Source organism: Oncorhynchus masou, chromosome 28 (genome assembly GCF_036934945.1).
Source record: "Oncorhynchus masou masou isolate Uvic2021 chromosome 28, UVic_Omas_1.1, whole genome shotgun sequence".
In the NCBI taxonomy this organism is placed as follows: domain Eukaryota; kingdom Metazoa; phylum Chordata; class Actinopteri; order Salmoniformes; family Salmonidae; genus Oncorhynchus; species Oncorhynchus masou.
This window is the reverse complement of record NC_088239.1, coordinates 69,730,483-69,755,258: the sequence shown is the minus strand read 5'-3', so window position 1 is coordinate 69,755,258 and position 24,776 is coordinate 69,730,483. Positions and strand designations below refer to the sequence as shown.

Sequence of the window (24,776 nt, the reverse complement as noted above, 5' to 3'; positions counted from 1 at the left end):
CTGCTTCCATCACGTGGACTGGGACATGTTTCGTATTGCATCAGATAACAACATTGACGAATAGGCTGATTCGGTGTGCGAGTTCATTAGAACGTGCGTTGAAGATGTCATTCCCATAGCAACGATTAAAACATTCCCTAACCAGAAACCATGGATTGATGGCAGCATTCGCGTGAAACTGAAAGCACGAACCACTGCTTTTAATCAGAGCAAGGTGTCTGGTAACATGACTGAATACAAACAGTACAGCTATTCCCTCCGTAAGGCTATCAAACAAGCTAAGCGTCAGTACAGAGACAAAGTAGAATCTCAATTCAACGGCTCAGACACAAGAGGCATGTGGCAGGGTCTACAGTCAATCACGGACTACAGGAAGAAATCCAGCCCAGTCACGGACCAGGATGTCTTGCTCCCAGGCAGACTAAATAACTTTTTTGCCCGCTTTGAGGACAATACAGTGCCACTGACACGGCCTGCAACGGAAACATGTGGTCTCTCCTTCACTGCAGCCGAGGTGAGTAAAACATTTAAACGTGTTAACCCTCGCAAGGCTGCAGGCCCAGACGGCATCCCCAGCCGCGCCCTCAGAGCATGCGCAGACCAGCTGGCTGGCGTGTTTACGGACATATTCAATCAATCCCTATACTAGTCTGCTGTTCCCACATGCTTCAAGAGGGCCACCATTGTTCCTGTTCCCAAGAAAGCTAAGGTAACTGAGCTAAACGACTACTCACTTCCGTCATCATGAAGTGCTTTGAGAGACTAGTCAAGGACCATATCACCTCCACCCTACCTGACACCCTAGACCCACTCCAATTTGCTTACCGCCCAAATAGGTCCACAGACGATGCAATCTCAACCACGCTGCACACTGCCCTAACCCATCTGGACAAGAGGAATACCTATGTGAGAATGCTGTTCATCGACTACAGCTCGGCATTCAACACCATAGTACCCTCCAAGCTCGTCATCAAGCTCGAGACCCTGGGTCTCGACCCCGCCCTGTGCAACTGGGTACTGGACTTCCTGACGGGCCGCCCTCAGGTGGTGAGGGTAGGTAACAACATCTCCTCCCCGCAGATCCTCAACACGGGGGCCCCACAAGGGTGCGTTCTGAGCCCTCTCCTGTACTCCCTGTTCACCCACGACTGCGTGGCCACGCACGCCTCCAACTCAATCATCAAGTTTGCGGACGACACAACAGTGGTAGGCTTGATTACCAACAACGACAAGACGGCCTACAGGGAGGAGGTGAGGGCCCTCGGAGTGTGGTGTCAGGAAAATAACCTCACACTCAACGTCAACAAAACTAAGGAGAAGATTGTGGACTTCAGGAAACAGCAGAGGGAACAACCCCCTATCCACATCGATGGAACAGTAGTGGAGAGAGTAGCAAGTTTTAAGTTCCTCGGCATACACATCACAGACAAACTGAATTGGTCCACTCACACAGACAGCATCGTGAAGAAGGCGCAGCAGTGCCTCTTCAACCTCAGGAGGCTGAAGAAATTTGGCTTGTCACCAAAAGCACTCACAAACTTCTACAGATGCATAATCGAGAGCATCCTGGCGGGCTGTATCACCGCCTGGTACGGCAACTGTTCCGCCCTCAACCGTAATGCTCTCCAGAGGGTAGTGAGGTCTGCACAACGCATCACCGGGGGCAAACTACCTGCCCTCCAGGACACCTACACCACCCGATGTTACAGGAAGGCCATAAAGATCATCAAGGACATCAACCACCCGAGCCACTGCCTGTTCACCCCGCTATCATCCAGAAGGCGAGGTCAGTACAGGTGCATCAAAGCTGGGACCGAGAGACTGAAAAACAGCTTCTATCTCAAGGCCATCAGACTGTTAAACAGCCACCACTAACATTGAGTGGCTGCTGCCAACACACTGACACTGACTCAACTCCAGCCACTTTAATAATGGGAATTGATGGGAAATGATGTAAATATATCACTAGCCATTTTAAACAATGCTACCTTATATAATGTTACTTACCCTACATTATTAATCTCATATGCATACATATATACTGTACTCTATATCGTCGACTGCATCCTTATGTAATACATGTATCACTAGCCACTTTAACTATGCCACTTTGTTTACATAATCATCTCATATGTATATACTGTACTCGATACCATCTACTGTATCTTGCCTATGCTGCTCTGTACCATCACTCATTCATATATCCTTATGTACATATTCTTTATCCCCTTACACTGTGTATAAGACAGTAGTTTAGGATTTGTTAGTTAGATTACTTGTTGGTTATTACTGCATTGTCGGAACTGGAAGCACAAGCATTTCGCTACACTCGCATTAACATCTGCTAACCATGTGTATGTGACAAATAACATTTGATTTGATTTGAACACACTTCCAGGCTCTGTAAGGGTTATTTGACCAAGGAGAGTGATGGAGTGCTGCATCAGATGACCTGACATCCACAATCACCCAACCTCAACCCAATTGAGATGGTTTGGGATGAGTTGGACCACAGAGTGAAGGAAAAGCAGCAAACAACTGCTCAGCATATGTGGGAACTCCTTCCAGGTGAAGCTGGTTGAGAGAATGCCAAGAGTGTGCAAAGCTGTCATCAAGGCAAAGGATGGCTACTTTGAAGGATCTAAAATATCAAATATATTTTGATTTGTTTAACACTTTTTTGGTTACTACATGATTCCATATGTGTTATTCCATAGTTGTTATGTCTTCACTATTATTCTACAATGTAGAAAATAGTAAAAAATAAATAAATACCCTTGAATGAGTACTGTAGGCGTTTTGACTGGTACTGTTATTATTATTATTAATTTATTTTTTAAATGTTACCCTTTTTTTCTCCCCAATTTCGTGGTATCCAAATGTTTAGTAGCTACTATCTTGTCTCATCGCTCAGGAGAGATGAAGGTTGAGGGTCATGCGTCCTCCGATACACAACCCAACCAAGCCGCACTGCTTCTTAACACAGCGCGCATCCAACCCGGAAGCCAGCCGCACCAATGTGTCGGAGGAAACACCGTGCATCTGGCAACCTTGGTTAGCACGCACAGCGCCCAGCCCGCCACAGGAGTCTCTAGTGCACAATGAGACAAGGATATCCCTACCGGCCAATCCCTCCCTAACCTGGACGACGCTATGACAATTGTGCGTCGCCCCACGGACCTCCCGGTCGCGGCTGGTTACGACAGAGCCTGGGCGCGAACCCAGAGTCTCTGGTGGCACAGCTGGCGCTGCAGTACAGCGCCCTTAACCACTGCGCCCTTACCAGGTAAGTAGACTGAGAACACATTCTCAACAACAACCTGGGGAATAGTTACAGGGAAGAGGATATGAATGAGCCTATTGGAAGCTGGGGATGATTTGCTGGCCATGATGGTATGAGGGCCAGATTGGGAATTTAGCCAGGACACTGGGGTTAACACCCCTACTCTTATGATAAGTACCATGGGATCTTTAATGACCACAGAGAGTCAGGACACCAGTTTAACATCCCATCCGAAAGACAGCACCCTACACAGGGCAATGTCCCCAATCACTGCCCTGGGGCATTAGGATATTTTTTTTCAGACCAGAGGAAAGAGTGCTTCCTACTGGCTGTCCAACACCACTTCCAGCAGCATCTGGTCTCCCATTTAGGGACTGACCAAGACCAACCCTGCTTTGCTTCAGAGGCAAGCCAGCAGTGGAATGCAGGGTGGTATGCTGTAGGTATTCTGGTGAGAACATAGACTATATTGGCATCTGTATGGGCAACATGGTCTACAGACAGTGCTTCTCAGTGCCTGCCAGTCTATCTGTCCATATTTACATTTCTGGACTAGGCTGCTGCAGCGATCCTCTTGGCCCAGGTCCATCCAGCCCGTATAGTTAAGGAAACACCACTTTGATCTCCCCAACAAAGCCATCTCTCGTCCTACCCCCCTCTCCTACCTCCCTCTTTCCCCTCTCCTCAGAACAGCAACATGTGACTGCCATGGCTTGGGGCTACCAGGGAGTAATGATTTGGGGTAATGTTTTTTTAATTTTTTTAAATGGGTTGAGTCCCAGTCAGGTAGAAGAGATTTTGAAATAATTTGTCTTGTGATGCCGGGTTCAGTTGGCAGCCCTTTACTTGGACACATGTTTTCTTATCCCAGACAAAGTAATTGTTCATGCCTGCCCACTACGCTCCTGGTACAGTAGGGAGCAGACTAGTGAACCATTATATAGAGATAGCCTAACATGACCCTGCTCTGGCTGGATGGATTGGCTCCAGGTACCTTAGCCACCAGCCAAGCATGACCAATGAATGTGTCTGTGAAGAGAGCAAAACCACAACACTGTATAGAGCCTTGAACCCGTCACAAGTTAGATTTTTGCTTCCAAGCTTTGCACTCTGACTCTCCCGTGACACGAAACGACTACATGTCCTCTCTTTCTCTCACACACTCCTTGATTCTCTCTCACATGTACACAAGCGTGCACACACACACACCACGCCAGACTCATTAGTCCAATCATCATCCTCTCTGAGAGATGTGTATTATGGTAGGAGCTGTGGGACTGGAGAAGAATAGACGAACCGGGCAAGAGGATCAGAGGGGTCTTCTCTCTCTCTCTTCACACTGGCCTCCCTCTCTCTCCTTGCCCTGGCCCGTCCAGAGAGAACCGTGCCCCAGCTTTGTGTGGAGGCCGACTCCTCAAGATACATGTATATGGTGCTGTTGGTGCACACAGTGAGTGTGAGAAAAACAACTCACAAACAGACTGATATAGAGAGGCAAGAAAAAGTATGTGAACCCTTTGGAATTGCCAGGATTTCTGCATAAATTGGTCACAACAATAGACAAACACAGTACGCTTAAACTAATAACACAAATTATTATATTTGTCTTGCCTGTTTTTAATATATAATTTAAACATTCACAGTGTCGGTTGTAAAAAATATGTGAACCCCTAGGATAATAACACATTTTTCACATCACATTTTATGACCAATTTATGCACAAATCCAGGTATTTCCAAAGGGTTCATATACTTTTTCTTGCCACTGTAGTTCCCTATTATGACACCATAGTGCAGAGGTCAGAAAAAGACAAACTGTTGCGGTCCCAAACAAAAACAACCACGATCTAAAGCGATCACACCGATGATTGAGTTAAATACTTTATAAACTACAAACGCTGAAAACAAACAAAACTTCTGCAGCACAGCACACACAATCAAACTGTCGCGCCAGCCAAGAGCCCCTCCCCAAAGAGCTGAATGAGCTCTCTTTATCTCCTCCTTCCTTAGTGCTCATGCGCTCTTAAAGTGGCAGTGCACGGTGAAGTCTCCAAGCAGATTTCGCCACACTCCTCCCCCCATGAAAAAACAAAACCTGTAGAATCAGAGAGGACGCAGGCTTTGACAGGTTCATGTTCCTGCTACACAAAACCAGGGAAGTCCTCATCATCAGAGTCCTCCACGAAGAGGTCCTGCAGGTGTTGCTTTTGCCTGCGATCCAGCTCTTCTGCCGTAGGGTAGCAGGGCTTTAGGTCAACAACATGCACTGTCCTGACATCTTCCCCAGTGTCCTCCAAACAGACCAAGTAGTTCACTGGTCCCAACTGCTGCACTACACGGTATGGACCTTTCCATCTCGAAGCTAGCTTGGCAGTGAACTTCTTAGATGCCTTTGACAGATGATGTGAACGTACCCAGACACGAGACTGGGGTGGGAAACACACGTCTCGTCTATGTTTGTCATAGTTTCTCAGCTGTCGTTGTTTGGCTTTGGTTTTGCTGGCCTCCACTCTGGCTAGCAAGGTGTGGTGGTGTTGTACGGCATCAAACGCTGGGCAGTCAGGTGAAACATTCGAACTTTGCAAGACCCTGTCCATCAGACCTTTTAGTGGTCTTCCCAGGTGGAGTTCGGCGGGAGTGACCCCAGAAGTCTCCTGCACGGCAGAGTTCAGTGCAAAGCGAAATTCTGGAAGATGCTGATCCCAACTTGTGTGCTGATCCCCCACGAATGAAGCAATCATCCCCTTCAGGGTTCGGTTTACCCTCTCGGTCAGGTTGGTCTGAGGATGATAGGCTGTGGTCAACTTGGCAATTACACCCCAGTAGGTACAGAGCTCTTTGTAGATTCCTGATATGAACTGCGGACCTCGGTCAGAGAGGATTTGGTCTGGAATCCCGAATCTGGTAAAAACCTTCCTTCTCAGAATTAGAGCAATGGCTGATGCAGCGGCTTTGCGGAGGGGAAACAACTCCACCCAGTGTGTGTAGTAGTCCACTACCACCAATAAAAATTCATTCCGTGTCCCCCGGCTGGGAGGAAAAGGTCCCATGAGGTCAATTCCCAACATTTCATTTGGATGGGTCACCACGGTCTGCTGCATTTTCCCGGCAGGTCTGCCAATGTCTGGTTTGTATTTCTGGCAGACTTCACACTGCTGTACAAACTTCCGGGTATCAACCCACATGCCTGGCCAGTAAACCACCTCTTGTAGTCTTCGATAAGTTTTAAAAACTCCAAGATGGCCACTCATGGGATTGGCATGATAAGCTTGGATTATCTGGTCACACAATGTAGAGGGAATGAAGACGCGATAATGGGTGCTGTGTATTCCATCTCATCTTGGAGTTTTTCGATACACTTTATCCTGAATTATGCTATACTTATCATTGAAGCGACTCTTGGTGTCTTCTTCAGACAGACTCTTGTGGATCACCATTATGGCAGCATCCTTCTGCTGTGCTCTCCATACACTCTCATCATCCAGAGGAAAGGAATCATCCAGACATTTAGCGGTAGCATAAGTACTGCACAAGGGAGGACAAACATTGGCAGTCTCTGTAATCCGAGAAAGGGCATCTGGTACAACGTTCAGTTTTCCTTTGCGATACTCAATGATGAAGTCAAACTTCTGCAGTCTGATAGACCAGCGAATAAGGCGGCTGTTGGTCTTGCCTGATGCCAGAACCCACTGCAGAGCAGCATGGTCTGTGACAACGGTGAAGATCTTTGCCTCCAAGTAGTAGCTCCATTTCTCCAAAGCCCAGACCACAGCGAGGCACTCCCTTTCAGTCGTTGAATAATTCCTCTCGGCTGAATTAAGGGTGCGACTTGCATAGGCAAGAACTTCTTCTGTTCCAAGTCCTGTGTGTTGAGCCAAGACTGCTCCAAGTCCTGTTTGACTTGCATCCGTGTACACAATGAAATGAGCATTCAGGTTAGTAAGTCCAAGCACTGGAGGAGTAATTAGACTGTTTTTGAGTGCTTCAAATGCACTTTGGCATGCAGGGGTCCATTGGAATTTCACACCTTTCTTCTTAAGGTGGTTGAGGGGTTCAGCTACCTTTGAAAAGTCAGGCACAAACCTGTGGTACCATCCAGCCATGCCCAGAAACCGCTGAACAGCCTTGAGGGATGTGGGAATTGGGAATTCCTGCACGGCTGCAACTTTGGCTGGATCTGCATGGATACCTTCAGCATTAACCACATGACCAAGGAACTTGAGTTCTGGCAGACAGAAACGACACTTCTTCAAGTTCAAGGTCAAACCTGCAGCCTTTAGTCTGTCGAAGACGGACTGAATGTCTTGCAGATGATCCGCGACAGAGGAGGAGTAGATTATGATGTCATCCAGATACACAAGACAATTTCTACCCCTCAGATCTCTCAGGACAGTCTCCATCAACCTTTGGAAGGTTGCTGGAGCATTCTTCAAACCAAAAGGCATGTCTTTGAAGGAGTACAAACCTGCAGGGGTGACAAAGGCAGTCTTGTCCTGACTAGCGGGATCCATTGACACCTGCCAATAGCCACTGTTCAGATCCAGATTACTAAAGATGGATGCTCCTGCCAGAGATTCCAGTATGTCATTTATGTTTGGTAGAGGGTAGGCATCGCTTTCTGTTATGGCATTCAGCTTCATGTAGTCCACACAGAATCGATATCCACCATCTTTCTTAGGAATCAGGACAACCGGAGAAGCCCATCCGGAAAAAGAAGGTTCCACAATTCCATTCTCCAACATGCTTTTGAGCTGTTCATTGATAATTGCCAGTTTGGCAGGGGACAGCCTGTAGGGACGCTGCTTAATGGGGACCTCATGCCGGGTATAGATTTTGTGTTTGAAGACGGTTGTACGGCCGAGTGTAAGAGTACAAACATCACTGTTCATGTCCAACATCTGGGAGAGCTGCCACCTTTCATCATCTGTTCCACTGCTTGTTTGAGGTAGAAATCCGCATCAGGTTTGTTTTTGCTCTCGGATAGAAGGGGGGTACGGCGGTAATCAGGGTGATAGTTGGGTTCTCGGACTTCACTGGTGGAACATGTTTTTGTCTTTGTCTCTTTATATTTTCTCTGTCTCTGACTTGACCTTGTCCGGACTCTGCATAATGTAGCAGGCTCCAGCCTGAAATCAGTGCATTACCAGGTTGAAATGGATGAGGCTGAGAAAAGTCAGAGTGCAGCCGATAGGAGGGTTCAGACATCGAGATGGTCAGTCCACTGAAGAACAGAAAGTCTAGGCCAAGGACTACAGCAAATGCAAGGCTTGAATCTGCAAGAATAGCCACAGGAAGGTTAATAGTCTCACCATGCAGTTTTGTTATTATACTAATCCAGCCCAAGGGAGTGGTAGGTTCTCCATTGGCCAAGTACAATGGTCCCTCCTCCCATGTTCGTAGCTCCTCATGAGGTAATGCCATGTTCTGCCACAGGGCCTCTTGCATCAGGGTGTAAGATGCCCCTGTGTCAATTATGGCCTTCCCTCTCCAGTTCCTAACAGTCAGAGGAACCAATAGTTGTTGCGGAATAGGAATAAGACCGCTAGCTGTGCTGTCTAAAGGCTTCATGGTGGGCATTAAGGCTGACCCAATTGTATGCAAGCCACCACGTCTGTCTAGACTTTTAGTCTTCGGTCCTTTCTGACCTTTTCCTGAATCCTGACGCTGGACGTAGAGCGGGCAAGAATCTGGAGGATGTTGGACTTTACACCTCCAACACACGACTGGACATTTGTCCTGGATCTTGGGTACAAATATCTGAGACGGTTTAGCCCCAGGAGAGTTATGGGTATACTGGGATGAGGGAACAGGGTTTTTAGTTTGGAGGTGGTGCTTCCAGTCCTTCTCAAACTGAGTCCCAAGACGCACCAGATCATCCACATTTTGCACACGTTCTCGAAGTTGACTAGCAAGGCGGGGAACCATGTTCTTAAGAAGGAGTTTGACCATCTCCTGCTCAGTAATGTCAGCCTTCCATCTCCTACATAGAACTCGGTAGGAGAAGGCAAAGTCCCGTATTGGCTCTGCTTCACCCTGGACTCTGTTACGAACACGTTCCGCCAGTTCATCCACATAGTCCTCTGAGAGGAAGGCTAAGAGGAATATATTTTGAAACTCCTCCCAGGTTGACACCAGTTCACGGGCTATCTCCCACCAGTCTCTTGCTGTACCATGGAGAACACTGCGGAGGGTAGCAAGAACCTCCAAGTCAGTAAGGGGCCGGATAGAAAGAAAATCATTACACTTAGATAAGAAAAACAGTGGATCAACATCATCTTCTGGGCTGCCAAAAGTGGGGAAAAGTAGTTTGATGGGGAGGGAGCGCTCTAGAGGAGGCATGACAGTGGCAGCGGGAGTTCTGTTGCTTAACAGTATCTTCAGAGGGGGTTTTGTAGTACTACCTGTTCCTATTCCCTTACTGGCCAAGCCAGTGGCAGAGGTAAAACCTGAGGGAGGTGCAGAAGATTTGTCCAGAAGGGAAAAGCACTGCATTACCTCCTGGTGCAGCTCTTCCAGTTGAAGGTCTGTGGCCTTCTGTGCTTTTTCCATCTCATTAACGGTGTCCTTTTGAGTCTGTTCAATCAAAAATCGTAGTTCCCCTGTGAGAGAGTTCTTCATGTCCTCCATAACTTCCTTCAGATAAGAACACACTCCCTTCACAACAGAGGCTGACTCCTCTGCTCTCTGTTTTTGTTCCTCCTCAAGAAAGATTATGACTTGATGATGGTTAGTTTCCATTTGTGTTTTGAACCGGTGCAGTTTTCCTTGAATATCCTGCTTCAGAGAATCTTGTAAATATTTCTGTCTCTGAACAATTTGTTGTTGGTTTTCCTCCATTTGACAGGGAAGGTAATCCAACCTCCGCTGCACATATGTCTGATGAGCCTCCACACATTCACTAAGTTTGCGAATGGCATTCTCCTGCATTGTCAAACTATGATTGGTGTGTGTCCATTGATGTTCCAGTTGTCCAGTGATCACAGAGACACCTCTCCCAGTCTCTCTGGACAAGGTAACCGGAAGGGTTTGAGGGGAGGGTAATGGTGGAGATGTTATAGGTGAACCAGAAGCCTGGGGATTAGGGTCAGTGCTATCCAACTCCATTAGTCCATCAAGTCCTTCCACAATGAAAGAATCCCGAACATGATTACCATCAGGTGTGTCCACATTGACACAGTATGGGGTTCCAACAAAAGACATGATTCAACCTTGTGTGGATGGTGTCATGAGTGTTTCTCTTCAAGTCCCTGTTCGGGCGCCAATTCTGTAGCGGTATTTATTAGAGAGGGGTAAAGAAAGATTTTGTTCGGGCGCCAGGCAGGTATTAACCATGCCGAAAGGAAAAGAGTAGAATAGAGAGAGTACCACTACCAGACCCACACACATCAGCAGAAGAGACTGCCTAGAGTGTAGCCTGTTTACCAGATAGCCAGTGGAGAGAAAAGAGAATACCCACCATATAAAACCCACATCGCAGCACAGGGGTAACCCCAACAAGAATACCTCATACAATAATACTAATGGCAGAGCAATTAAACAGTAACTTCATACAAGAACGAACCCAGTCATCAACAGAGGATTTGCAATAATCTGTATTATTTTCTAGTGGATGAGTGCAGAGGGTATGAATGTGGGGGGTGTTCATCGACACAACAAAGGCCTTCAAAATGTCCACAGTCTTCTCGGCCACATGTCATTAGTACACCTCACCTCAATACAGTTCACATAACAATACACAACTTGCAAGCAACCTCCCTTTTAACTAAAATGTCCATCAAAATACTTCTGGCAGGGCAATAATAGTCCAGCTCTAATGAACTTCAATGGGAAGTGCATTTGAAAAATAGAGAGTGTTGCAGGGTAAAGCACTGGAACGAGAGGGAAGAGAAAGAGAGAGAAAAAGAGAAATCTTAGCTGTGGTCTTCAGGCCTGCCGGTGTATGGTCTGACTGTCCGATGGTTTGTTGGTTTGTATGGTAAAGCTTCGCAACAATGTTGCTACTAATCCATGCGATCCATAACGGGCGCGGTCCCAAACAAAAACAACCACGATCTAAAGCGATCACACCGATGATTGAGTTAAATACTTTATAAACTACAAACGCTGAAAACAAACAAAACTTCTGCAGCACAGCACACACAATCAAACTGTCGCGCCAGCCAAGAGCCCCTCCCCAAAGAGCTGAATGAGCTCTCTTTATCTCCTCCTTCCTTAGTGCTCATGCGCTCTTAAAGTGGCAGTGCACGGTGAAGGCTCCAAGCAGATTTTGCCACACTGTTCTTCAATGTTCTCTTTGTCTTACATTGTTCTCTCTCCAGTGAAATGGTCTGTGTTGTCCATTTGATGTGTTCCATGTTTTTACTAGCTCTCAGCGAGACACACGAGAACACTTTCTTCTTCCACACTGAGCTACTCTGTGGACCTCTGTGTGTGTCTCTCTGCTATTTAATCAGTGCGCAGGTGCACATTTTTCACTGTCAGGTCTGGAGAATTAGCGACACAAAGCAGCTAGGTTATGCAACCTTAGCAAGACACACTAACTCTGACTGACTGACTGATATAAAGACCCACAATTCATCCACCAGTGTGTCTGCACTGAAACATCAGATGCTATGAAAACAGAGTGAAACACTACCCCTCATGTTTAGCTCATCAAGGGCCACTTCAGTCAGTGTGGAGTTACAGAGAGAAACCGTCCTTTATGAATGGGGTCTGGGTCTGTCTGAGTGGGCTGGGGAGACAACAGGAGCCTCGACCCTGATCCGCCTCTCCTCCCTTCCTGCCCTCCTTCCTTGCCCCCCAGAGCTGGGCTTACCGAGGGTTCAACCAAGAAGAAATGGGAGGGGTTGAGGAAGGGGAGGAGGGAGGGAGGTTACGGTACAAAACAAGCTCCATAACTGTGGAAATAATGGAGCGTATTCATTTTAAGGAGTGGCTGCGGTTCAGGATTGTCTGGAACCCGAATTGCTGTTGCGGAAAATACAGAGATTTCTAGGCATGCAGGATCCACTAGCCTACCTCCTTTCAGCTGCTGCTCAGTCACTCTGCTGCCACTTGTACACAAAACAGTTCCAACAAACATTTATTTGTCTGCTGTAACAGTAGGCTATTGCAAACATAAGCATGACACAAACAGGTTGTCAAGCAATTTCATGTTATTTTTCCATCACCATTGAAAACATTGACTCCTGGCTATATGGCAGCATAACTATAAAGATGACATCATCACACAAAACGCTAATTGTTTTGCCCCAATGTAATGTGAAGACTGCGTTTTGCTTGTGCTACAGCAATATCCGTTCTAACAGACAGAGAAAGTTGTAGCCGGCCCTTCATGTATATTTCTGGAACGTTCGTTTGAATTGCAGCAGTTCGGAAATATGCGTCAGAGACAGACAGAGACTGCATCATCATATTGATCATATTGGTTGAGGGTTCAGAAGAGGGTGAGTAAAGAGAATGTGTGTTAATAACACACACGCAGAACATGATTTGGATCCTTACATTTGACAAATACATTTCTAGAGGGCAGGGGCGAAAACTCAGTATTCATAGCCTCAGCCATTCAGTTATTGCTCCTCTCCTTCTGTACCTGTAGACAGATTAACCTGTCCTGTCCTGTCCCAATGAAAGGCCAGTAGGCTCCTGTAAGCCTCCCAGGAGGGCCAGTCATAGACAGGAACTTGACGATCCTGTCTGTCTGCAGATCGTTCAATTGTAAAACAAATGACTATGCTAGATACTGATGACTAGTGTTTATGACTATGAAGGTGTGTGTTAATGATTACATGTGTGCGAAAGACTACAAGAGAACTGCTGTCTCTAACTCTTAATGATCAGCTATGGAAAGCCAACTGACATTTACTCCTGAGGAGCTGACCTGTTGCACCCTCTACAACCACTGTGATTATTATTATCTGACCCTGCTGATCATTTATGAACGTTTGAACATCTTGGCCATGTTCTGTTATCATCTCCACCCGGCACAGACAGAAGAGGACTGGCCACCCCTCAGAGCCTGGTTCCTCTCTAGATTTCTTCCTCGGTTCCTGCCTTTCTAGGGCGTTTTCCCAAGCCACCGTGCTTCTACATCTGCATTGCTTGCTGTTTGGGGTTTAGGCTGGGTTTCTGTACAGCACTTTGTGACATCAGCTGGTGTAAAAAGGGCTTCATAAATACATTTGATTGATTGATTGATTGATTGATTGAAGAGAGGCAGAACGTATTCTTGTTCTCGCCCAGCTGAATAAATAACCATGCAGTATAAACAATAGGCTACTTACTCTGGGCCAAATGTTTACCATAGAGGGTCTCTCTGAACAAGGCCACCTGTTTCTATTCTAGACTGCTTCTTCAGATGTTTTATATATCCAGTACTGTTACTAGAAGCAAATTAGTAACAGACACAGATCATCAGAATCAGAAATTATGAATGAGCATGTGTAGCTCTCGAGCTTTGCATATTATCGACATGCACTGACATACTGTACAGTACAATATTCAACAACACAGTCACAACACAGGTGCAATGCACAATAGGCTGTGCCAGTCTTTCTGCTGTGTGTTTGGCATGACAACAAGGATGTTGGCTGCTAGACAGTGACACACGGACCATCAGGTTACAGCCAATCAGGTTGACCACCAGGTTACTGCCCATCAGGCTGACCACCAGGTCACAGCCCATCAGGCTGACCACCAGGTCACAGCCCATCAGGCTGACCACCAGGTCACCGCCCATCAGGCTGACCACCAGGTCACTCCCCATCAGGCTGACCACCAGGTCACAGCCCATCAGGCTGACCACCAGGTCACTCCCCATCAGGCTGACCACCAGGTCACTCCCCATCAGGCTGACCACCAGGTCACAGCCCATCAGGCTGACCACCAGGTCACAGCCCATCAGGCTGACCACCAGGTCACAGCCCATCAGGCTGACCACCAGGTCACTCCCCATCAGGCTGACCACCAGGTCACTCCCCATCAGGCTGACCACCAGGTCACAGCCCATCAGGCTGACCACCAGGTCACAGCCCATCAGGCTGACCACCAGGTCACAGCCCATCAGGCTGACCACCAGGTCACTCCCCATCAGGCTGACCACCAGGTCACTCCCCATCAGGCTGACCACCAGGTCACTCCCCATCAGGCTGACCACCAGGTCACTCCCCATCAGGCTGACCACCAGGTCACTCCCCATCAGGCTGACCACCAGGTCACAGCCCATCAGGCTGACCACCAGGTCACTCCCCATCAGATTGACCACCAGGTCACTCCCCATCAGGCTGAACACCAGGTCACAGCCCATCAGGCTGACCACCAGGTCACTCCCCATCAGATTGACCACCAGGTCACTCCCCATCAGGCTGACCACCAGGTCACAGCCCATCAGGCTGACCACCAGGTCACTCCCCATCAGGCTGACCACCAGGTCACTCCCCATCAGGCTGACCACCAGGTCACAGCCCATCAGGCTGACAACTTCTCCTGGAAGCACAAGGAAAAACCACATGCTTGAAGCATTCTTATCGTGTAGTACTCTAGTAGACCAACAACAAACTGTGTCAACATTGAACAAACAGATTCAAAACCGAGCGCCAGACATTGTCTCCATGTGCCAACAAACCAGTCAAAGACTGACACGATTTGGTTCCATAATAGAGGGAACTATGCGATAGTGATGTGTGACAGTAACAAAGACGGACTATAGATGAATAGGAGAACACAGGGTCAGTCATCACCATCATACAGATAAAACTCCTTAACTGCCCTCCAAACCAATAAACTGACAAAAGCTATGGAATTGAGTGAGGGAGGGAAAAGCCACTTTAATGTTGCTTAACAGAGAGCCTACTATCTCTGGATGAAGGGTATTTGTTGGTATAGAGCTGATATAATCTCTTGTGGACAGACCTACGTCAACATAACTGGTACCATAGAATCCGTCAGGAAGGAATGGGATGTGTCGGGTAACGAGCAACAGTAGTTCCAATGTTGTTGTTTTTTATCACTGGTTATTGTATCACCGGTTATTGTATCACAGAGTATTGATTCACTGGATACAACAATGTTCAAGCATATCTTGATTCCTTCTCTTAACATGTATGGTAGAGACAGCCGAGAGGACAGCTCATAATAATGGCTGGAACAGAGTGAATGGATACCGTGTGTGTGTGTAGGCCACAGGAGCATCTTGCAGATAGTCTGAGGGGGAACATTCGAATGAATGAGGGCCAATCCTCTGGAAGCAGTGCCAAACACAAGACAAGACACTAGACAGACAGAGACCCAGACCCGGGGCCAGAACCAGGCCAAGCCAAGCCAGGCTGGAACAAACCAGAGCCAGAGCCAACAGACCAGTGCAAACCCTGAGGGCCTGAGGATTCTTCTTCAAACAAACCCAGAGACAGTTAGAGCACACTGGAAATCCCCCCCCTGCCCTCTTTGTTGTTCTAAATGAGCTTTAAGAGGAAAATGGATGAATCAATAATCTGTTAGTGTTTCCTGTCTTCCTGACATGGTCTTTTAAAGGTAAGGAGGGAGGACATACAGTTTTGCTGCTTGTTCTTGACTGTGCGGTGTGAATACAAATGCTTAGAGAGGTCAGTCCGAAAGGTCATGTCAGCCACTGGCAACCTACTCTTTGCAGTTTTCTACAATGGATTCCCCTCGCTGAGCTTCCGTGACATGAGAGGTTGTGATGGCTTTTCTGACAAACTGCTCTTTTTCCAGTTGAGTAATTTCCCCTCTTCTTTGATGAAGGTTGATGTCTAAAAGGTAGCCCCTCTTTTCTGTTCTCTTTTTTCCTCCTAGCTAAGATACTATTACTGTGTTAATGCTGCATTCTGCACCTCTCCTGCTCTAACAAATGACTTTATAATGGGAAGGAAAAACGTGAGTTCAGAGTTTAAATATACTGTATGTTCCATGCATCTTTGCCAGGTGGTTTATAAGAGAAAAATAAACTCTTAATGATAAGATATGATAGGGAAGTCTATGATCTGTTCCATATAAAGGACTCATAGACCGCATCCCAAATGGCACCATATTCCCTATATAGTGCAGTACTTTTTACCACAGCCCTAGGGAATAGGAGGCCATTTGAGACACAGGCATGGAGTCATGTTGGCCCAGTGGCATGTCTTTGTGCGGTTGGCTGCAACTGGACCAAGGGGCTGTGTGGTGCGCGTACATTTTATTTTATTTGAAATGACCTCGACAAAACAATAAACAATACAAACCAAACCGTGAAGCTTCAGGCTATGTGCCATCAAACAAAGTTAACTTCCCACAAACACAGGTGGGAAAAAGGATACCTAAGTATGGTTCCCAATCAGAGACAACGATAGACAGCTGTCCCTGATTGAGAACCATACCCGGCCAAAACATAGAAATAGAAAATCATAGAAACACAAAACATAGAATGCCCACCCCAACTCACGCCCTGACCAAACCAAAATATTGACATAAAAAGGAACTCTAAGGTCAGGGTGTGACACACACGGAGGGGATGGGCCTGGCTCTCTCTCTCTTTCCTGTGGACAAATGTGCCTGGTTTCTGGCTACAGCCAAGTTTTACTGTCTATAAAGTAAACTGTATGTTTAAGGGTAAAAAGTGTAGGAGAGAACAATAGATGTAAAGACAGAGCGAGACAGAGAGGGAACAACATACACAGAGATATAAACAGACAGAATACTGAGAAACAGACCAGGAAGATGGATGGATATGGATATAGTTATATATAAAATATATAGCACACACAAACAGTAGATGGATCAGAATACAAACAGAATACAAACAGGAAGTGTATGTGTTCTCACCGATTTCCTCTCTGCCTTGAGCTCTGTGAGGTACCGTGAGAGTTCAGTGATGATCTGAGAGGTCAGGTTCTCAGCAATGACCTCGTGCTGTCCTGCATAGTCGTTCAGCTCGTTCAGCGTTGACAGGAAGGCCCGGCATGACGTGTATCTGACAGGTCACATGTCAAAGGAAGTGATGTCAGAGAACGCGGCGACGTAGAGGGGCCTGACACAGCATCTTATCTAGGGTGCTATGAGATGCTCAGATGTCGGGAGAAACATTAGGCCTACTTCATTAGCTACCAGATGAGAGGAAATAGCCTAATAACGAACAATCCAAATGCAATACAGTATATAACAGTGATTTAAGTAACTTTGTGGTTGTGTCTGGGTGCCAAACTCACTTGTTCTCCTCCTCTTCTCTTGAGTTCTTCTTCGGTTGATACTTCTTTGATAGATTCCTGTGAAAAAATAACAAGCAGCATGGTTCTGTTACTACTAGATACAACCACAGTAATATACTGTATACAGTTACTACTACAGTACTACTATGGTATGTTTATGATATGTTTGGGTGGCAGGTAGCCTAGTGGATAAAGCGCTGAGCCAGTAACCGAAAGGTCACTGGTTCGAGATCAAGCCGACAGGGTGAAAAAATCTTCCGGCGTGCCCTTGAGCAAACCATAAATGCTCCAGTGTCACCGCTGATAGTGGCTGATCCTGGCCGTGACCCCACTATCCAAGGGTGTCTCAGGGGGAGTTGACATATAAAAAAAATCATTTCCACATGTGAAGCAGGAAACATATAAGTACACACCAAATGATTATTATTACAATGTGTTTACTATCCCAATGGGCTATTATAATGTGTTTACTATCCCAATGGGCTATTATAGTGTGTTTACTATCACAATGGGTTATTGTAATGTGTTTACTATCCCAATGGGTTATTATAATGTGTTTACTATCCCAATGGGTTATTGTAGTGTTTTTACTATCCCAATGGGTTATTATAATGTGTTTACTATCCCAATGGGTTATTATAGTGTGTTTACTATCCCAATGGGTTATTATAGTGTGTTTACTATCCCAATGGGTTATTATAGTGTGTTTACTATCCCAATGGGTTATTATAGTGTGTTTACTATCCCAATGGGTTATTATAATGTGTTTACTATCCCAATGGGTTATTATAGTGTGTTTACTATCCCAATGGGTTATTATAGTGTGCTTACTATCCCAATGGGTTATTATAATGTGTTTACTATCCCAATGGGCTATTATAGTGTGTTTACTATCCCAATGGGTTATTATAGTGTGTTTACTATCCCAATGGGTTATTATAATGTGTTTACTATCCCAATGGGCTAGTATAGTGTGTTTACTATCCCAATGGGTTATTATAGTGTGTTTACTATCCCAATGGGTTATTATAGTGTGTTTACTATCCTAATGGGCTATTATAGCGTTTTTACTATCCCAATGGGTTATTATAGTGTGTTTACTATCCCAATGGGTTATTGTAATGTGTTTACTATCCCAATGGGTTATTATAGTGTGTTTACTATCCCAATGGGTTATTATAGTGTGTTTAATATCCCAATGGGTTATTATAGTGTGTTTACTATCCCAATGGGTTATTATAATGTGTTTACTATCCCAATGGGTTATTATAGTGTGTTTACTATCCCAATGGGTTATTATAATGTGTTTACTATCCCAATGGGTTATTATAATGTGTTTACTATCCCAATGGGCTATTATAATGTGTTTACTATCCCAATGGGTTATTATAGTGTGTTTACTATCCCAATGGGTTATTATAATGTGTTTACTATCCCAATTGGTTATTATAGTGTGTTTACTATCCCAATGGGTTATTATAATGTGTTTACTATCCCAATGGGTTATTATAATGTGTTTACTATCCCAATGGGTTATTGTAATGTGTTTACCATCCCAATGGGTTATTGTAATGTGTTTACTATTCAAATGGGTTATTATAATGTGTTTACTATCCCAATGGGTTATTGTAATGTGTTTACTATCCCAATGGGTTGTTATAGTGTGTTTACTATCCCAATGGGTTATTATAGTGTGTTTACTATCCCAATGGGCTATTATAGTGTGTTTACTATCCCAATGGGTTATTGTAATGTGTTTACTATCCCAATGGGTTATTATAGTGTGTTTACTATCCCAATGGGCTATTATAGTGTGTTTACTATCCCAATGGGTTATTATAGTGTGTTTACTATCCCAATGGGCTATTATAGTGTGTTTACTATCCAAATGGGTTACTATAGTGTGTTTACTATCCCAATGGGTTATTATAATGTGTTTACTATCCCAATGGGTTATTATAGTGTGTTTACTATCCCAATGGGTTATTATAGTGTGTTTACTATCCCAATGGGTTATTATAGTGTGTTTACTATCCTAATGGGCTATTATAGTGTGTTTACTATCCCAATGGGTTATTATAATGTGTTTACTATCCCAATGGGTTATTATAGTGTGTTTACTATCCCAATGGGTTATTATAATGTGTTTACTATCCCAATGGGTTATTATAGTGTGTTTACTATCCCAATGGGTTAGTATAGTGTGTTTACTATCCCAATGGGCTATTATAGTGGGTTTACTATCCAAATGGGTTATTATAGTGTGTTTACTATCCCAATGGGTTATTATAATGTGTTTACTATCCCAATGGGCTATTATAGTGTGTTTACTATCCCAATGGGTTATTATAGTGTTTACTATCCCAATGGGTTATTATAATGTGTTGACTATCCCAATGGGTTATTATAGTGTGTTTACTATTCCAATGGGTTATTATAATGTGTTTACTATCCCAATGGGTTATTATAATGTGTTTACTATCCCAATGGGCTATTATAGTGTGTTTACTATCCCGATGGGTTATTATAATGTGTTTACTATCCCAATGGGCTATTATAATGTGTTTACTATCCCAATGGGGATGCCTCCCCTCCCTCCCCTGCCACCTCCATGCCTCCCCTCCACCCTCTCCTCCCCTCTCACCCTGTCCTCCCACCTCCATGCCTCCCCTCCCCTGCCACCTCCATGCCTCTCCTCCCACCTCCACGCCTCCACTCCCATCTCCATGCCTCTCCTTCCAACCTTCCCTCCCACCCTCTCCTCCCACCTCCCCTTCCACCCTCCATGCCTCCCCCATCCTCCCCTGCCACCTCCACGCCTCCCCTCCCACCTCCCCTCCCACCTCCATGCCTCCCCTTCCAACCTCCATCCCTTCAACCTCCATCCCTTCAACCTCCATGCCTCCCCCCACCATGCCTCCCCTTCCACCTCCATCCCTCCAACCGCCATGCCTCCCCTCCCACCTCCATGCCTTCCCTCTTCTCCTCCCACCTCCATGCCTCCCACCTCCACCTCCACCTCAATCCCTCCCCTGCCACCTTTACGCCTCCCCTGCCACCCTCCCCTGCCACCTCAATACCTGCCCTCCCATCTCCACGCCTCCCCTCCCATCTCAATCCTTGCCCTCACACCTCAAACCTTGCCCTCCCACCTCCACCTCCACGCACTCTGTTCCATTAATAATGCTTATGGCCCCAGGACCAAAAATTCACAGTCACCATGAAGAAACATGCTTTTCTCCTCCAGACTACACCCTCTTTCTGACATTGGCTGCACAAGCCTGCTGGCACAAGATGAGTGTGTCAAATAAAACAGGCTGGCTGTAACGGCGTTCTTCGTTTGTCGCAAGAAAGTCGGACCGAAATGCAGCGTGTTGGTTACTCATGTCTTTAATGAAACAAATGACGATACATGAAATAACTTATAAATAGAAAAACAACAAACGGAACGTGAAAAACCTATACAGCCTGTCTGGTGAACACTAACACAGAGACAGGAACAATCACCCACGAAATACAAAGTGAAACCCAGGCTACCTAAATACGGTTCCCAATCAGAGACAACGAGAATCACCTGACTCTGATTGTGAACTGCCTCAGGCAGCCAAACCTATACTAAACACACCCATAATCAACCACAATCCCAATGCCTACAAAAAACCCAATACAACAACACAATAACATAAACCCATGTCACACCCTGGCCTGACCAACTAATTATCTAAAACACAAAACCAAGGCGTGACAGAACCCCCCCCAAGGTGCGGACTCCCGGACGCACCTCAAAACCATAGGGAGGGTCCGGGTGGGCGTCTGTCCATGGTGGCGGTTCCGGCTCGGGACGTGGACCCCACTCCATAAATGTCATAGTTCCTCCCCTTCGCGTCCTGGGATGATCCACCCTCGCCGCCGACCATGGCCTAATAGTCCTCACCCAGAACCCCACTGAACTGAGGAGCAGCTCGTGACTGAGGGGCAGCTCGGGACTGAGGCAGCTCGGGACTGAGGGGAAGCTCGGGACTGAGGGGATGCTCGGGACTGAGGGGCAGCTCGGGACTGAGGGGCAGCTCGGGACTGAGGGGCAGCTCGGGACTGAGGGGCAGCTCGGGACTGAGGGGCAGCTCGGGACTGAGAGAAAGCCCAGCACTGAGAGGAAGCCCAGTACTGAGAGGAAGCCCAGTACTGAGATGAAGCCCAGCCAGGCAGTTGAATCCGGCAGATCCTGGCTGACTGGCGGATCTGGAAGAGTCTGGTTGACTAGCGGATCTGGAAGAGTCTGGTTGACTAGCAGATCTGAAAGAGTCTGGCTGACTGGCAGATCTGGAAGAGTCTGGCTGACTGGCAGATCTGGAAGAGTCTGGCTGACTGGCATATCTGGAAGAGTCTGGCAGACTGGCAGATCTGGAAGAGTCTGGCAGATCTGGAAGAGTCTGGCAGACTGGCAGATCTGGAAGAGTCTGGCAGACTGGCAGATCTGGAAGAGTCTGGCAGATCTGGAAGAGTCTGGCAGACTGGCAGATCTGGAAGAGTCTGGCAGACTGGCAGATCTGGAAGAGTCTGGCAGATCTGGAAGAGTCTGGCAGATCTGGAAGAGTCTGGCAGACTGGCAGATCTGGAAGAGTCTGGCAGACTGGCAGATCTGGAAGAGTCTGGCAGATTGGCAGATCTGGAAGAGTCTGGCAGACTGGCAGATCTGGAAGAGTCTGGCAGATCTGGAAGAGTCTGGCTGACTGGCAGTTTTGGAAGAGTCTGGCTGACTGGCAGTTTTGGAAGAGTCTGGCTGACTGGCAGATCTGGAAGAGTCTGGCTGACTGGTGGATCTAACTGATCCTGACAGACTGGCGGCGCTGGGCAGACTGGCGGCGCTGGGCAGACTGGCGGCGCTGGGCAGACTGGCGGCGCTGGGCAGACTGGCGGCGCTGGGCAGACTGGCGGCGCTGGGCAGACTGGCGGCACTCGCGGCGCTGGGCAGGCGGGAGACTCCGGCAGCGCAGTAGAGGAGAAAGGCTCTGGCTGCGCTAAACAGGCGGGAGACTCCAGCAGCGCAGGAGAGGAGAAAAGCGCTGGCTGCGCTGAACAGGCGAGGCGCACTGAAGGCCTGGTGCGTGGTGCTGGAACTGGTGCTACAGGATTGAGGACACACACAGGAAGCCTGGTGCGGGGAGCTGCTACCGGAGGACTGGTGTGTGGAGGTGGCTCTGGATAGACCGGACCGTGCAGGCGCACTGGAGCTCTTGAGCACCGAGCCTGCCCAGGCTTACCTGGCTCGATGCCCACTCTAGCCCGGCCAATACGAAGGGCTGGTATGTGCCGCACCGGGCTATGCACCCGCACTGGAAACACCTTGCGCTCCATAGCATAACACGGTGCCTGCCCGGTCTCTCTAGCCCAACGGTGAGCACAGGGAGTTTGCGCAGGTCTCCTACCTGGCATAGCCATACTCCCTTTAAGCCTCCCCCCAATAATTTTTTTGTTTTTTGGGCTGCTTTTCAGGCTTCCTTGCCAACAGTGTTCCCTCGTATCGTCGGCTCCTATCTCCGGCTGCCTCGGGCTCTCCTTAGTGCCTCCACCTGTTCCCATGGGAGGCGATCTCTTCCGGCCAATATCTCCTCCCAAGTGTAACAACCTTTACCATCCAACACGTCTTCCCATGTCCATACTCCGAATAATTCCTCCTCCCTTTGCTGCTCCAGCTGTCGCTGCCTGTTAACACGCTGCTCGGTCCGAGTGTGGTGGGTGATTCTGTAACGGCGTTCTTCGTTTGTCGCAAGAAAGTCGGACCGAAATGCAGCGTGTTGGTTACTCATGTCTTTAATGAAACAAATGACCATACATGAAATAACTTATAAATACAAAAACAACAAACGGAACGTGAAAAACCTATACAGCCTGTCTGGTGAACACTAACACAGAGACAGGAACAATCACCCACGAAATACAAAGTGAAACCCAGGCTACCTAAATACGGTTCCCAATCAGAGACAACGAGAATCACCTGACTCTGATTGAGAACTGCCTCAGGCAGCCAAACCTATACTAAACACACCCCTAATCAACCACAATCCCAATGCCTACAAAAAACCCAATACAACAACACAATAACATAAACCCATGTCACACCCTGGCCTGACCAACTAATTATCTAAAACACAAAATACTAAGACCAAGGCGTGACACTGGCATACAGATTTAGTGTGTAGTATGCTGTTTGAAACTGTCAGCTGTACTGTAAGTGAAGGGTTAATGAGAGGACCCCAGAGTTCTGAACCGTGTGACCACTGTGACGAATATACTGAGATTCATGCACTCACATCTCTACCTCGCTTTTGTCTTGCTCGCTTCCACCTCTCTCTGCCTCTCTGTCACTCTGCCTCTTTATCCCTCTCTCTTTAACCCTCACTCTGTCTCCCCCGTGTCCTGTCTTTCTCTCTGTTGCTGTGTTTGTTTGTTTAATAGTGATAGTCGGATCAACTCATCACCCAGCTCCATTTGTTTTGTGTGTCAACACAGTTTAATACACACTAACAAGCACACGCTTGTATTCACATACAACCACACATATTAGGCTACTCAATCAGCCAATAAAAATAGGTAAACCTATTAGAAGAATCCACCTACAAACGGCAACAGACCAGACAAGCCAATTAGATTTCACCAGACAGACGCAGAGTGAATCAGGAAGCATTGAGGCATGCTGGTTGGCAGGCAGGCAGCGAATGGTGAGTCACATTGTAGCTATGTCCTCTTCACTCATCATGCATGGTGTGCTGCTGTTTACTATGCTGATGTCTGGACCATTAACCCTTTCAGTAGGAATAGAGGTCAGGTCCTACATGGTGAGGAGAATGAAGGTCGACAGAAACAGTAGAATAGAACCCCTGCAACAACATGGTCATAGCTGCCCTTTTAATGTCAACTGTATAATGGAAGAAATAAATTGTGCTACAATAAAGACTATTATATTACTGTACCAATATAACATGGACAATATTAATCATGCTGACTAACAACTAGTCTATAATTAATTGGTAGAAGAAAAATTAGACAATAATCATCATTATTAGACTACCATTCAAGCCGAACTCCACCCGGTCTAAGGCACTGCATCGCAGTGCTAGAGGCATCACTACAGACCCGGGTTTGATCCCAGCCTGTGTCTTGGGCCGGGATGTCCTTGTCCCATCGCACTCTAGCGACTCCTTGTGGCGGCCCGGGCACATGCACGCTGATTTCGGTCGCCAGCTGGACGGTGTTTTCTCCGACATATTGGTGCGGCTGGCTTCCGGGTTAAGT

General features: G+C 46.8%; 1 protein-coding gene across 18 annotated transcripts in view; it reads right to left on the bottom strand.

The window, feature by feature from the left end:
• The window catches only part of LOC135518164 (formin-binding protein 1-like), a 125,592-nt gene that overhangs the window by 56,148 nt on the left and 44,668 nt on the right, over positions 1-24,776 (bottom strand). For all 18 annotated transcript variants that reach the window (XM_064943094.1, XM_064943090.1, XM_064943095.1 and 15 more), the window contains exons 3-4: positions 17,484-17,540; positions 17,101-17,248 (exon numbers count right to left, since the gene is read on the bottom strand). In XM_064943094.1, coding sequence (XP_064799166.1) covers positions 17,101-17,248; positions 17,484-17,540 — 205 coding nt within the window. The remainder of the gene's footprint in view (positions 1-17,100; positions 17,249-17,483; positions 17,541-24,776) is intronic.